We start from the raw sequence: 15,210 nt of genomic DNA on the forward strand, positions 1-15,210 counted from the left end.
AAACTGATCTATAAATTCGAATTAGCCCAAATGGTGCACCGGGCGGAACACAAATTATACCAGTCCATTGTAGTTTTTTTTTCTTACGATAAGAATAATAGACCGACCCCTCTCAAATACCCATTTGAATTAATGAATTCCACCGCCAATGTAATTTTTCCTCTTTGTTTTTAAAATTTTTTGGAGTGCAATAAAAATGTCACACCATTGCGCATATTCTAAAACAAATTCACCACTGGAAAAAGCACCGAAAAAGACAAGCAAAATCCAGTGTAATAAAAAATGGAAAAATTGAGTGAGGAAGATGTTGATGTTCTTCCCAAACTCAATGAAATCCCAGAAAATATATTAGGGTTTATCAATAATCTAGGGTTGAACCCTTCAAACTTTGAAGATCTAACATCTGAACTCAATACAAATTCTTCCCACCTTCAAATCCATCTCCAAAATCTCCACAATACTCTTGGTAAATTGTTAATTTCATGGGGTTCTCGTTCAATTCGCGCCAAATCCTCTCTACAAGATTTTACCATTAATTTGGAAAATCTCAGCATTAAATCTTCCTACTGTAAGTTTTATTTTCAAATTCACAAATTCTCTTTTAATTGTTTGTTTGTTGTAATAATTTGAAATTATCAACTTTTAGATTTAACCCAGATTTTAATTTTGTTTGATAGATGGAAATAGGGCTGAAAGTAGGAGGATTGAGAAGATTGTAGGCAAGGATTTGCAATACATTGCGAGAGAGTTGCGGCGGATTGATAGCATACGTGATTACGCAGGTGGGTTTTGGTAATTTCTTTGTCTTTTTGTTTTTTTTTTTTTAGATATTTTGGATTTTGAAAGGTGGGTTTTTTTTAGAATTGTGAACATGATTTCTTAATTTCTCTGATTTTCTGCTTTTCTACATTTGATGATATGATGCCTTTAGAATTTAGATGATGTGAGTGCCTGTTTATTTATGGTTAAGTTCTATCTTTTAACATTGGCAATTGCTCAGAGATTATATTCCTTTCTATTTTGGTGTGTTTAGATTTGTCCCTTTTCGCAATATTGACATATTACTGGCTTAATCCTGCTAGTTATCGTCTGTGAAACGTTATATACGACTGTAAACGTGTAATGTATAGGACCTGGCAATAGCTTGTGAAGTTTTTATAGTTATTGGAATCCTGTGTTTTGGGCTATTCTAGTACGTATTACATATCACTTGTATTATCGATGTGTAGTATATATCTGGCTTGTCTTTGGATGATAAGCATGTTTGGTCATCGGGAGGTTATGTATTGGGTTAGGTAACCTAGACTTAGATTAACCCTGTTTTGTGGTGTTGCCTTTTCTTGTAATGAAATTAGGAGCCTTGATTATTGAACATCTGACATCTCAATTTTTGAAATCAAGTGATCCATTGTGTCAGTGGTAGAGTCATTAGTCTATGATTCATGTATATTTGGTGTTAGATAAGAACTCCTCATGTGGTCTGTCTAATGTTTGTTAATACGTAGTATTGCATTTGAAACAATAAAGCTTATCTTTTTTTAACTATTGTCAAAATGTAATATATTGGTGCAAGTGTGCAATGTCATACCTAGTTTTGCAATATATGCCCACATGCTTTGTCAAGGACATTTCAGAAAAATCAAAGGTCAAAGTAATGCTTGAATTCTCTCTATTTTTGCTTTGTTATCTTTCCTGCATGTTTGACATTATGAGTGCTCCTATAAGATGCACCCCAGCAAACGAGATTTTGTTACCTTCTCACTAAGGGATAATTAGACAATTTGTTAGCTGCATGCCTGCTGAAGTTGTTGCTAATTATGACTAAATGTAGGGATTGCGCTAAAGTTGGAAACACTGGTTGGTGATCTTGAGGATGCTGTATCTGCTTTGAATCGTCGCACTGGATATACTTTCTCAAAACTTGATCCAAGTCCATCAATCCCAGGAGTAATGATCGACTTTGCTCTGTACTCTCTCCTTTCCTGTATGTGCATGTAGACTTGGAATGATAAGCATTATATTTTTCAAAATAAGATGCAAAATTGAAGAAAAGAGGCACTGGGACAGCTGCAAATTAATGTCCTTCTGTTTATGAAATTTCAGCATTTTCACACAAAGTTGGACAATGTTCAGAGGGCCGTGAAGGCCATTAGCAATATTGAGGAACTTCTGTTGGGTTTACTGAAAGATCATCCTCAGTGGTGCAACCTTTTGAAGGCTGTTGATACCAGAGTGGGTAAGACTTTGAGCGTGCTTAGGCCTCAGGTAATTGCTGATCATCGGAATCTTCTCGCTTCTCTAGGATGGCCTCCCAAATTTTTGGCATCAAGCACACAACATGGGGAGGCTACAGGCATCCCAAATCCTTTAGTTCTCATGGAAGGAGAAAAGAAACAGAGCTATTCTCAAAGTTTTCTAGCACTTTGTGCATTGCAGCATGTGCAGTTGCAGAGGGAAGAACGACACCTAATTTTGTTGGGACAAAAGAAAGAAGAAACTCTAGGGCTTTGGGCCATCGATGAATTGGTGTCTTCGATAGCATCAAGGATTGAGCATCATTTGCTCAAATGGATTAATCAGCCTGAGCTAATGTTTGCTCTTGTTTATAAAATTACACGTGATTTTATTGAAGGAGTGGATGATGTTTTGCAGCCTTTAATTGATGAGGCAAGGATAGTCAGTTGTAGTGCTAAGGAAGCTTGGGTGTCGGCAATGGTGCAAGTTCTCTCTGGATTCTTGGGAAAAAATGTGTTCCCTCTTCTTGCTGAGAGATACAAAGAGAAAAACACTAAATCAGATGCTATTTCTTCTTGGCTTCACCTGATTGATGAAATTGTAAGATTTGATAAACGAATGCAATCATTCATCAGTTCAGAAACATATCTTTTTCCGGGTTCTTTAAGAAATATGTCAGCTTTGTTTGCATTTTGTGATAGACCTGATTGGCTCCATATATGGGCTAAGATAGAGCTAAAGGATGCATGGAAAAAACTAAAACCAGAACTGAAGGATGAGCGAGCTTGGTGTACTGATCATAAAGCAAAGACAGAAATTGATCAGTATTTTCTATCTACAAGAGAAGATCATAAAGCTCCTTTAGCTACAGAATATGCTCTTAAGACAGCCTGGGAAATGATCCAGCGTTGTCAGACTCTGCCAGGTACTGCACGTCGAATACAGTTCATTCGATCAGCACCTGGCAAATTCCTCTGGCGCTTCTTTAAACTTTTGCTTTCAAGGCGTAAGAGTGCTGACTTTTCTGTTTATGATGCTAAAGAGAGTATAGTTAGAGTCTGTCATTTGATCAATGCAGCCAGGTTTTCTGAATTCAAATTACTAGAATGGAGTGATGATGTTGATCTTTTGGAATTGAGACTTGCTGAAAAGGGACTAAATGTCGATCCTAAGTTTGATGCAGCAAATAGCGGTTGCTTCTTTGAAGAAGAGATCGACAACTTAATTGAGATGGAGACCACTTGGCTCATGGAGTTAATCACTCATGTTCTTCACCAGTTTGAAACTCACTCGTACTATTACTTCCATGATGTGGAACAATTTGAGCAAGTTACTGAAGGGGAGACAACTATATCTGATGATCTTGTTGGAGCGCTGGATTACTTGAGAAGCCGGCTTCTTCTGCTAAAAGAAAATCTTAATGTTAATGATTTCTTGGATACATGGAGAAGTATAGCTGATGGACTTGACCATTTCACATTTCGCAGTCTTCTCTCTCTTAATGTCAGATTCTCAGATAGGGGAGCTAAACAGTTGATAGTTGATATGCAAGGTTTGTTCTTTGCTTTCAAGACTTTATGTGCTCGACCAGAAGCATTTTTCCCATGCATCAGGGACCTGCTAAAGCTCTTGAAATTGGGTACGAAGGAGGCGGAGGATTTGAAGTCTAATCTCATCAACCATGCAAAAAGTTCTGATTGTTTGTTAACTTATAGTATAACCAGCTTATCTGTAGATCAGACATTACAGATATTGAATAGCAGAACATTTATAGTATGAAAAATCTGAGTCAGAAATTCTGTTTACTCTTCCTTTTCATCCGAATTCGGTCTGAGTATATGAGCAGTAAGCATCACTATAGATTATTGGCTGCTCAGCAGTAGGCAATCAAAGATCTTGCCTTGAATGCCGTTACATTTTCAAGTGTTTATGTACCATAACTTACATAACTATGCTAACTTTCATCTTAATTCTATCCCACCTTATTAGATTTCCAGAAGTATTTGTGCATAGATACATAGTAAATTGGTGATCATTATGTACTTGTATTACATTTCTCTTTGATAAATTGCTTCATAAAAGCGTGGGAGTCTGATTCATCAATCGATTTCTATAAGATTCCTCTTGGACCTGCCATGGGATTTCACAAGTGACGCTAAACATGTGAGTGTGTGACTTAAAATTCTCGTGATAAAGACTGGGCATTTAGTCCTTTTCAAGGCATGACATTATATTGAGTGTGTAACTTTCATTGAATCATTAAGTTGAAGATCTCGAAATCGATATGGATACAGTCTAAACTTGGCGAAATGGGATGAGTTTGATAGTAGATCACGGTGTTTTGAATTTTTGATGATCCCCTCTAGCTACTGAAACAAAGTAATACATCTTAATTTTAATTTTAAAATATAATCGTTACATGACATTTTGATATGTTAATTATTATGTCAAACATTTCACAATAATGAACAACATTAATCCATCCATTATCCATAATATATACACTTAACGTCAACAATGTTTGTTGAAAGATAACTCTGAATATGTTTGACAATACATTTCAGACACCTTAATTGATTAATTAAAAATTTTGAAAAGCAACTTAAGCAAAATTTCAAGTAATTTAAAGCGAGATATGTTACTTTGAGTACCTTAAGATGCATTTAACAACTAACTTATTAACTTCGGCTATGAACTTATTAGTACCATCAATTAACTTGTCAGTTTCCCCTCGTTTTCGAATATTGTCTTACATATCGTTGCCAAACGTACCCTTTGTATGGATTATTCTTTTATGGGCTTTACCGACTTTAACAATGATCCATAACAAAAGAAAAGGCAAAAGGTATTTATTTAGGTCCATCTTTTTTTTGTTTTATATTTTTGTTTTTATTTTCCGATTTATTTAGCATCTTCTTCACCACTTCTGGTAGACTACTAGTTTCAGCATGCCATAGAAATTCCCCAATTCCACTCTCTCTCTTCTCTCTTCTTCTTCCCACAAACCCTAATTTAATGGCGGTTGCTTCTATTGGTCAAATCAATTTGCAGGAGTTACCTTCCTATGGCTCCCGAAGCGTCGATTGTTTTCAGAAATTGGAACAAATTGGAGAAGGCACTTACGCGTAATCATCTTTCTTCTCCCTATTTTTTCAATTTTTGATTTTGGTTTTGAGTTTCGATCATGTTGTTGATTTCTGGGCTGTTTTGTTTATACTTGTTTTGATTGCCTAATTGTTGATCTGGTATACTTAAGTAGGGTTTCACAAGAATGAAATTTTATTTATTATGAAATTAAAATGTGTGATTTTGCATTATTAGGGTTTTTTTAGATAAAATTTGGGTTTAATTGGCGAATAGAGGTAGTAAAATTGTAGGACTGCAATAGTTTGATGCTGAAACCCTTTTTGTGGTGTTTTCCATTTTGGACAGGAATTAAAGATTATAGCGATGGAGATTTTAGGCTTTGATATTGTATTGTTTTTATTTATTTTTTATTTTTTTATATATCTGGGTATTTCTTAGATTTGTTAGTTGAGGTTTATCAAATTATCTTAAAATTCTTAAGGTGTGGAATTGTGGGTTGCGAAAGATGCATGAGTTTGCCTTGGCCATAACTGGGGTCTAGGATGTGGTGTATGCTCAAAGAGAAACAGTGGTGGTGGTGTGTTTGGTTGCGAATTAGCTAGCAAGAGGCAGGTGATCAGGAGATGGAATAGGTGAATGGGATCGGGCTGAGACGGGGTGGATCAAAAGGTGAAGGGATGGGAATTGGCGGATGAGATGGCTAGAGAAAGGGGAAGCTTTTAGATGTTCATCTTATTCTATGATAATTGAATGTTGGGAGTTTAGGTAGGTATGTTCTAAAACATAAGAAGCAACTGTAATTAGGTGTAGATTCCAGGTATTACTGAGATTTCATTCTTAGTGAAACAGTTGCTTCTTTACTTTTCTCAATTGTAATTAGGTGTAGATTCCAGGTATTACTGAGATTTCATTCTAAGTGAAACAGTTGCTTCTTTACTTTTCTCAACTTAATTTGATTGAGATTTGTAACATTTCTATGTTGGGTGATTAATTTTGCACTAGAAAATTTTCCTAAACAAATTTAAAGGAAACTAATAAGATGTTATGTTAGTAACTTCTGACTTGGCTGGTCAATCAATTTGCAGTGTGACTGGGGTAGTGGTAGAATAGAGTACATTTCTTTTACCCTGACATAGCACCTGAAACCTATAACATTTGTCAGGCCTATTCATGGGCTTTGTTCAGAATTTAGAGAGCTTATACATAGCTATCCCAAATTCCTAATCATTTTGTTGAAGAATCCACATGTAATGTGCTCATGTCCAACATGGGTACGTGTCCAAGCGTCCGACTCGGCTATTTTGTGAAAAAATTCCATGATTTTGAACTAAAAGTGAAGTGTCCGGGTGTCATACCCATGTCCAAGTGTCGAGGGTCCGACACTGGTACATGAGGTAAAATGAAGAGTCCGAGTACCATAGTAGGATCTGTCTTGACAGGATGGAGATTATGATTATTGCAGGCTTTGTGGCAATACTTTTTGGTCACACTAACGTAGTCAAATGTATTGGTAGAAACTGTGGTTAGAGAATTCCTTCATGATTGTAAATGTAAGACCAGACTAAAGAACTTGCTATTGTATGTTGATATGTATGGCATCCGGTTTGTTCAACTTGGTTGGACAGGCTTTTCAATTTTTGTTTGTTACTTTTCATTTGTGTATGTGTATGGTAACTACCTGATATTAGCCTACCTTTCCTCTAGCTTCTCCTGGAACCATAGATGATCTTTTGTCTTACATCATATTTTCTCCATTACTCTTACTCACTATCATGGTTCTAATTTGCATTGAAGTTAGTATTAATTTCTTTGCTTTCTCCTTCCTGTATCAGTGTATAAACAATGTATGAATGAACTACCTATGTTTTTCTTTTTCTTCTACTTGCAGGCAAGTGTACAAGGCTACAGAAATTCAAACTGGGGAAACTGTTGCTTTAAAGAAAATTAGAATGGAGAATGAAAAGGAAGGGGTATGCGTTCCGGCAACAAACAATCTATGTTGACTGTCAAACTTAATAAATTTGAAATATTATTATGCATTAAGAAGCAATGCTCAGTGCTTAGTCTACAAGATGTGTAATTCATTTTATTGGTTTTCCAGTTTCCGATCACTGCCATTCGTGAAATCAAAATTCTGCAGAAGCTGCAACATGAAAATGTAGTCAAGTTAAAAGAGATTGTGGCTTCTCCAGGTGAGATATATTGGCTGTCAACAGTATTGCTGTCACCTAAATATATTTTGGATAATTATTATGCATACATGGATCGATCGTTTTCTGATGGCATGTTTTTTCTCCAGGTCAAGAGAAAGATGAGCAAGGGAGGCCAGGCAAGTATATGTGGCACTGTAGCAGTGCCTTGTACTTTTCATATTTTGGCGCCCACGTTATAACATTTTTCATTATTTTTGTCTAAATGAAATTTGTGTGCTTCCTTCTGTTAATTATCTATATAAAGGTGGCATTTACATGGTCTTTGAGTACATGGATCATGATTTAGCTGGCCTTGCCCGTTGTGCTTCGATATTTTCTGTTCCACAGATCAAGGTATGGGGATCCTTCTCAAAGAATTAATTATAAGAATACATGATTTTTTAAAACAAATTAGTAGTGATGTTTTTTTTGGACTTCAGTGCTATATGAGACAGCTTTTGATGGGACTTCACTATTGTCATGTGAACAAAGTGCTGCATCGTGATATAAAAGGTCTCAATGAAGCAGATATTCTCTGTTTCCTGATTGGCACTGCACATATACGTGGATTAATATTGATATATATGCTGTTTGTAATGCCAGGTGCAAATCTTCTTATAGATAACAAGGGAACTTTGAAGCTTGCAGATTTTGGCCTTGCTCGGTTTTTTGCAAATGAGCATAATGGAAATCTTACCAATCGTGTCATTACCCTGTGGTATAGGTATATATTTGTTTTATTGAATTATAAATTAATAATTGTATCTCTTAAAGTCTTAGTAAATTTTGTTTGAATACATAATCAAAATTCATTTGGATTTCTTTCAAAATCCTATTCTAGATCAATTGCTGATGTATGTTAACTGTTGCAGACCTCCTGAGCTGCTACTTGGCAGTACTAAGTATGGTCCTGCTGTTGATATGTGGTCAGTAGGCTGTATCTTTGCAGAGCTTCTTGATGGGAAACCTTTATTTTCTGGGAAAGATGAGGTAAAGCAGCCCTTATCTCACTTATAAATGTATATATACTCTGTATAATTTAAATCTATCACTTAGTACTTACCACTTTACCAGAAAAGGGTCAGTCAGTTTGGGTAGTTTCTGCCTTTTCTTGTATAAAAATGGACAAATATTACTTGTTGCTGCCCTTACTGGTCTCTGAGGTTATCATCATGTATTCACTAAATAATTTTGCATTTCCTTCATGATCTTTTTGTATTTCTCAGTGACTTTTGGTTCTCCCCAATAGCTGATGAAGTTAGGGTGAACGTGTACTGATTACAGACCAAGTTATTACAGTAATTGATTTTGCAATATTGCTAGAATGGCTAGTGTGTGTCTTTTTCTCATTATGTGGATGGAGTTTTTCTATTTTTCCTGTACTGCTGAAAAATAAGATGATTTACCTTTTACAGGAATTAGTGAAAACAAATTTTTTTTCCTGACTGGGTAAGGAGAGTTGTATTCTGATTCTTTAAGGTTATGCTGCCTTGTCCTGGAATGCAACATATAGGTGCCAAAGTATTGTGGTAAAAAAGTCATTGAAAATCTATATGTTCAAAGGGCATATGCTATGTTAGCTGTCCTCATAGCTAGTCTCTTCTAGCTAGTTCCAGCTATGTCTTTGGAGGTTTAACAGCTTTCTTGATTATATCTTCTACCCTTATTTTTTATTTGGGATTGGGTAGGGGGGAGGGGGTGGGGGGGGGGGTGGGGGGGTAGGTTTTAGTCTACTTTTGAAAATTGGTATCTTGCTGATGTCTTGATTGCTGGTATACCATGCGCTATAATTTATAACTTTTTTTAGGATTCAGATTCTGGTTCCATAATGTATTTTTCTTGTCTCACAATCTCACCATCATAATATAGTGGTAAAAAGAAAGGGAGTTTGAGTGAAAAAGTGTGTCTATTCCTAGTTATGTAGGTTAGTCTCGTGCTTTGTTCAGGAGCTATTCTTGACTGCAGGGACGAACTTTAACTTGAGTGTACTGTAGCATTATGATGCGTGCACCATGCTTTTCCTACCATGTAATGTGGCACTTTCAGTCCTGAAATGCAAACCTATGATATTTGGGGGCCTGCTTCCTTGTAATATTTGCTAATCATTATATTCTATGTTTTTGTTATTGTGTGCTTTGGTATATTTTAGCCAGAGCAAATAAGTAAGATCTTTGAGCTGTGTGGAGCGCCAGATGACTCCAACTGGCCTGGGGTCACAAAACTACCTTGGTATAGCAATTTCAAACCAAACAGGCCATTGAAGAAGCGCCTTTGGGATCATTTTAGACTGTAAGTTTGGGTGTTGCAAAAATTGTGAATAAAGTTGTTAACATAAATATAACACAATTTTATTATTTATTTATTTTTTTTTTTTTTTGGTGGTAGCCTTGATCGGCATGCTTTGGAGTTGCTGGAGAAGATGCTGATTCTTGATCCTGCACAGGTATGAAAATGCGGGTTTACCTTTATTAACAATTGGTTGGTTATTGCTTTACAACAATTAACAAGACCAGCATTTATTTTTATGTTTTATCCCACCTTTTAAAATCTCTAGTTGATGTTGATACAGAGGATATCTACCAGAGATGCACTTGATGCTGAGTATTTTTGGACTGATCCTTTGCCTTGTGATCCTAAGAGGTTCCTTTCCTCCTTTGTATGAAAATTTTCAGCATTTGCATGTAAAAGATATGCTAAAATGGGTTTTACTCCGTGCTATTTTAGTTCCTCACTAAGCACAACTCTTTGGTGAAACAGTTTACCAAAATACGAATCATCACATGAATACCAGACAAAGCAGAAACGTCAAAAGCAAAGACAACACGAGGAAGCTGCAAAACGTCAGAAACTGCAGCATCCCCCTTTATATACTCGTGCGCCCATTCAGCCTGGTCAAGCCCATGGTCAGATGCAAGATGGTCCTAATCAGCCCATGCATGGCTCTCAACATTCTGTTCCTTCTGGGCCTGGCCATCATGGGAAGCCACGAGGACCCTCTAGATATGCGCAGGGTGGAAATCCTAGTGGGGGACGTAATCGACCTAACCGTGGAAATCAAGGTGGTGATAGAGGCTATGGCAGTGGCCCGTACATGCAACATGGACGAGGACAAGGATATGGTCCAAGTAGCATGCCAGTTGCCGGCCCACGAGGTGGTGCTTCAGGTGGTTATGATGGTGGACGAAATTACCAGCAAGGTGGTCCTTATGATGGTTCCGGTGCTGGCCGAGGATCAAACATGATGGGCAGGAAACATAATCAGCCGCATGGTTGGCAGCAGTAATCTTACAGTCCCAACAGGATACAGAATTGTATGCTTTGCAATGAGCATCGAGCTACTAGAGCTGCTGTGGTTTGCTAGCAAATACTCTGGTGACTGATGGTGATGACAACCCCTGCAATTTCAGTGAAGCTGAGATATAGTCTGGTAAAAAGATTTGCAGGATCTTTTGATTATTGATGTACTGGTATAGGTTATTTTGCACAATCAGGGAGTTCTGGAGTATATGTTGTCATATTGATGTATTAATGATTCTCTTTTTGGTTAATGAGCTTTATGTGAGAAGATCCATGCCCTTATCCATCCCTGCTGAGTTTCCTGAGTAGCTTCACCATTCTCTTACTGTTTTAATACGTAGTTTTTTTTTTTTTTTTTTTTTTTTTTTTTTTTTTTTTTTTTTTTGGTGTTTAGAGAGCCACAAGGGCGATTGATGAGAAAGTAGTGGTCATAACTAAAATTCATATGAAGTATGACATAGAATATAGTGCCTGAAATGGTCTATGAAAGCAAAAAATTCTAGTTTGTTCAAGGCATCAGACTATTTAGAGTGGTCTTTGCATTGCATAAGGTAACATATTGGTTCATACTTAAGTTTGGTTCCACATGATCCTACTTAGTTCCTACGCTAATCATTCTCGAATCTTTGCATTCTAGTGTTATATGATTTATTTTGAGTGTGTGAATTTTAAGATTCGGAGTAAAGTTTTAGTACATCTTTATTATATGTATTTAGGCTTCGAGTTAAGCTGTTAAAAGAGAAGGTTTTATAGTAGTTTGATGAGCTATAACTGATTGAGGGCACATTTGTAGGGAATTTGTGCTTATACTCGAACTCGAGTTGTGGCTTGAAGTAACAATATAGGACTAGTAGTCTTGATTGAGTGTCCTATTATTAATTCAAGCCATAGCAACTCGAGTTTTACTTGTTTGCGTATATGTTTTTGTGAAAATTAATCGAAAGTTCCAACACTAAACTTCAATCCTCTAATTAGATTATTAGAGTATTAAATCCTCTAATAATCGAGCTAAAGATCGAAATTACATCTCTTAGTTACAAAAGGATAGTTACAAAATTAAGTTGCACAATATTGATGATAATCAAGAGAAAGAATGAAAGATATGCAAAGTAAATATCTACTTTTAATTACGGAGTACATGCATTTTTTTTTTGGGAAGAAATGATACAAATAAATGCATAATCAACACAAGAAATACAAGATGATGATTATGCTGCCTCAACCCTCACTTAATCTTCATTAATCTTCTTCTTTAAACCCTTTTAACAACCTTTTCCGGACGAATTTGTACCATTGCACCTCCCATGTTAATCGATCTAACTATATTACTATCTTCGGATTAAAAAAAAAATTTCGATACAAAAGATTTAGAAATTTTTTTTATCCTTACAGTAACATTGTTCGATCATGATTTAGTGTCACCTAAACCTTCGCCTCCAAAATTAGACAACAATGTGAAAGAGGGTACTGTTGTCATCATGTACGTTAGTTGGTGTTACTGTAACAGGAAAAACAATTTCTACAAAAGATTGACGAATGAGATTAAAACACGAATTAAGTAGAGGTTTATGGCGTGTAAGGTTTAGGCTTAGGCATATTTTTGACAATGCCACAAAGAACAGCATTATCAGGGATGTTGTATTCATCCCGGAGTACACGTTCGGGTGTAGGAACACTAATGTAGAGTTGTTGCCCTAAGTATGCCCTCTCCATACACTCGTTCCTTACGTTCCACATCCCTACGTTGTCGAATGTCAACAAGATTGCTGCCCATGATTTTGGGTATACTTGTATGTTGTACTTGCTTACTGCATCCAATAAGTTGTAGTTCTTCCTTTTCTCTGGAGTCCATGTTCCTACTTCGATCCTGTAATCATTTCAATAGTATCGCGTCATTATGTATTATCTATCGATAGAGTATATATATGCTTCAAAATTAGTTCATGATTCGACTATGTATGCTAAAGAGTCAAATGTATATTGATCGATACATTTAAGGTAAAAAAATGTATATTGATCGATACATTAAGGTAAAAATCATGTACCACATGTAGAGATGCGCATTAGAGGCCAGACATGCAAAAGTCAAGTGAGTCGAACTTTCATGTGCATAGAGAGTATAATTAGTAATGTTAGAAGAACCCTAAAGAATATATGTACGTGCTAGTAGATTTTTAAAATGTATTTGTGCGTGTGTCTTAAATGTCACGTGTGTATTATGAGATAGAGAAAGTATGTGATATGAAAACTTACGCGACAGGGAAAAAGGAATATCCAGCCAAGTGAAATGTTTGAACACTCTTTTCATGATTCTCAAAGATGACCTCAATAAAGTCCCTATGTTTGAAGTTGAGCACAATTGGTGCAAGGGTAATCTTGTCAAGTTGGTCAACGTTTTTTGGTGGATCGTCGCCAATGTTATCATACTTAAACACCTTATCAGCGGCTTCGTAGTACTCCGCCAGCTTCAAGGGTGTTACGGTGTCAATGTGGGAGACACTGTTGACAGCATATCGAAGTTTGCCATCGACAGTGTTGGCCGTGGTTGCGAGCTTAACCGTACGAGTGATGTTGATTTGACCATAATGGAATGATCCTTGAGGGTTTGGCCTGGCTGCACTTGCGGTTAGGTTCCACCTGAAGGATCGGAATTGGTTCAAGGACCAAGCCCAGCCGGTGGGTGCCTCAGGTAGGGCGTTGGAAGCCGGACCTTTACCGTTGGTGTATCGGATTTTCCCCGTGGCTTGGAGGTGGTACTTAGTAAACCTGTGGACAAAGAAAGACACTAGTGTAAATATTAAGATTTTTATGTATGTGAAATCCTATTATGTACCTCCACAATGTTGTTACATATTTGTATTAAATTTCGGAGTCAAAATCTTCTGTCCCATAATTTATGACTCGTATAATATGAAGGGAATTCGTATTATACACTATACACTTCTTATTTATTTGTGTTATGTACCAAAATTGGTTGTGTATAGCATGTTGCATAGATATAAGGTTGAATGAACGTGACTCTTATACCTAGCGCGGTCTTAGATTAATCTCAAAAAGGATAATTAGTTTACCTGACGGATGCAACCATGTAGTAGTCCTTGGGGTCTTGGTTAGCAGTGACAAGAACACCGAAACATTGGCCTAGATGAACGTCGAGAGAGTCATACTCATTTTGGACCGTGTGTGATCCCTCTAATTCAACAAGCTTCATTTTGTGACCTTGGATTCTAAAGTTAAGAGAATTCTTCAACCCTACATTACAAATCCTATATTTGTATGTTTTTCCTGGCTTCATTGTGAAGAGAGGCTCCTCTTTCTCATCACCCACCTTGCCTTGCTTCCCATTTATAAGGACACCGTCTGGCCTGCCTATAGACTTACCTTGATCCAAGGTCTTTCTAAGAGCTTTGTGGCTTTGTTTGTACCAATCCCCGATTAGTACTGTGTAGTCATCCTCGGGATCAGCATAAGGAACTGGGATGAGAAGACGGCTGTTTACTCGTAGCCCACCATACCCACCGGCTGCCTTTAGGAAGCCGGTGGTTGGGTAGTAGTAGTAGGAACCAATTTGATCTTTAACTTGGAATCGATATGTGTAGTTCGTGCCCGGTTGGATAGGGCACATTGTACCCGGTGTACCATCTTGCCATGAGTTCTTTCTTTGTTGGATCCCAGCCCTATAACAATTTCAAAGGAGAAAGATACATGTTAGGAATTTATTTTATTTGTGCTGAAGTGGGCCGTGCTTAATATATGCTTACTATATTTGATCAATTTTAAAATTAATTAGGTTGAAGGGAATTAGCGATGTGCTAATTTAAGATGAAATTACAAAAGAAAATGAACCAAATTAAAGAAGATACATACCATGTGAACAACAATGGCTCGTCGAGTTGGTTAAAAACATTGACAACAATATTGTTGTTGGTGGTGGTATTCAAGTTTGGTCCTGGAAATTGCCCGTTAATAAGAATAACTTGTTGAGGAACGCCTAGGGGAGAAAGCGTACTATACGTAACCTTCCAATCGAAGTACAAGTATGGATCTTCAGCTTGTGCTACCATTAATATTGTACATAATAGAAATGGTAAAGATGAGAAAATTATCGCTATTTTACCCATCTTTAAAATTTCGAGAGATCTTGATGATCACTCTAGGATAATAATTTTGAATTTTAATCTTCTTCGATTGTTGACTTATTTATAAATATGAAGAATGGTAATTTGATTTGTGATGACAACAAGATATTGGTTAACTTGATAATGTCTGTTTTTAACTCCATGCATTTCATTTAGTAATGTTCCTAATATTACGTTCTCCCTTCCAATATTTCTTCTATTTTGGGTTTTTCAAACTTTTAATCTGTCCATTAATAATCATAGAATTTCTACAGTTGTCT

The 15,210-nt window shown here is 36.6% G+C and overlaps 3 protein-coding genes across 3 annotated transcripts; 2 read left to right on the top strand and 1 right to left on the bottom strand.

The window, feature by feature from the left end:
- Positions 1–243: 243 nt before the first annotated feature.
- On the top strand, positions 244–4,109 carry LOC145605628 (RINT1-like protein MAG2L). The gene is made up of 4 exons (XM_081661699.1): positions 244–568; positions 678–782; positions 1,832–1,947; positions 2,104–4,109. The coding sequence occupies exons 1-4, from the start codon at positions 283–285 to the stop codon at positions 4,012–4,014; spliced, it is 2,418 nt and encodes an 805-aa protein (XP_081517825.1). The 5' UTR covers positions 244–282; the 3' UTR covers positions 4,015–4,109.
- Positions 4,110–5,110: 1,001 nt separating this feature from the next.
- LOC145603627 (cyclin-dependent kinase C-1-like) lies at positions 5,111–11,119 on the top strand. Its single transcript, XM_081659573.1, has 12 exons — positions 5,111–5,360; positions 7,211–7,292; positions 7,424–7,514; positions 7,622–7,651; positions 7,780–7,868; positions 7,955–8,027; positions 8,118–8,238; positions 8,387–8,504; positions 9,664–9,803; positions 9,900–9,957; positions 10,084–10,154; positions 10,272–11,119. The coding sequence occupies exons 1-12, from the start codon at positions 5,251–5,253 to the stop codon at positions 10,795–10,797; spliced, it is 1,509 nt and encodes a 502-aa protein (XP_081515699.1). The 5' UTR covers positions 5,111–5,250; the 3' UTR covers positions 10,798–11,119.
- Positions 11,120–12,377: 1,258 nt separating this feature from the next.
- Positions 12,378–14,932, bottom strand: LOC145606212 (L-ascorbate oxidase homolog). Its single transcript, XM_081662255.1, has 4 exons — positions 14,679–14,932; positions 13,883–14,488; positions 13,065–13,577; positions 12,378–12,678 (listed from the first exon to the last, which is right to left on the bottom strand). Exons 1-4 carry the CDS (start codon positions 14,930–14,932, stop codon positions 12,378–12,380), a joined length of 1,674 nt encoding a protein of 557 aa, XP_081518381.1.
- Positions 14,933–15,210: the final 278 nt, after the last annotated feature.

This window comes from Chenopodium album, chromosome 22 (genome assembly GCF_948465745.1).
Source record: "Chenopodium album chromosome 22, dcCheAlbu1.1, whole genome shotgun sequence".
Taxonomy (NCBI): domain Eukaryota; kingdom Viridiplantae; phylum Streptophyta; class Magnoliopsida; order Caryophyllales; family Amaranthaceae; genus Chenopodium; species Chenopodium album.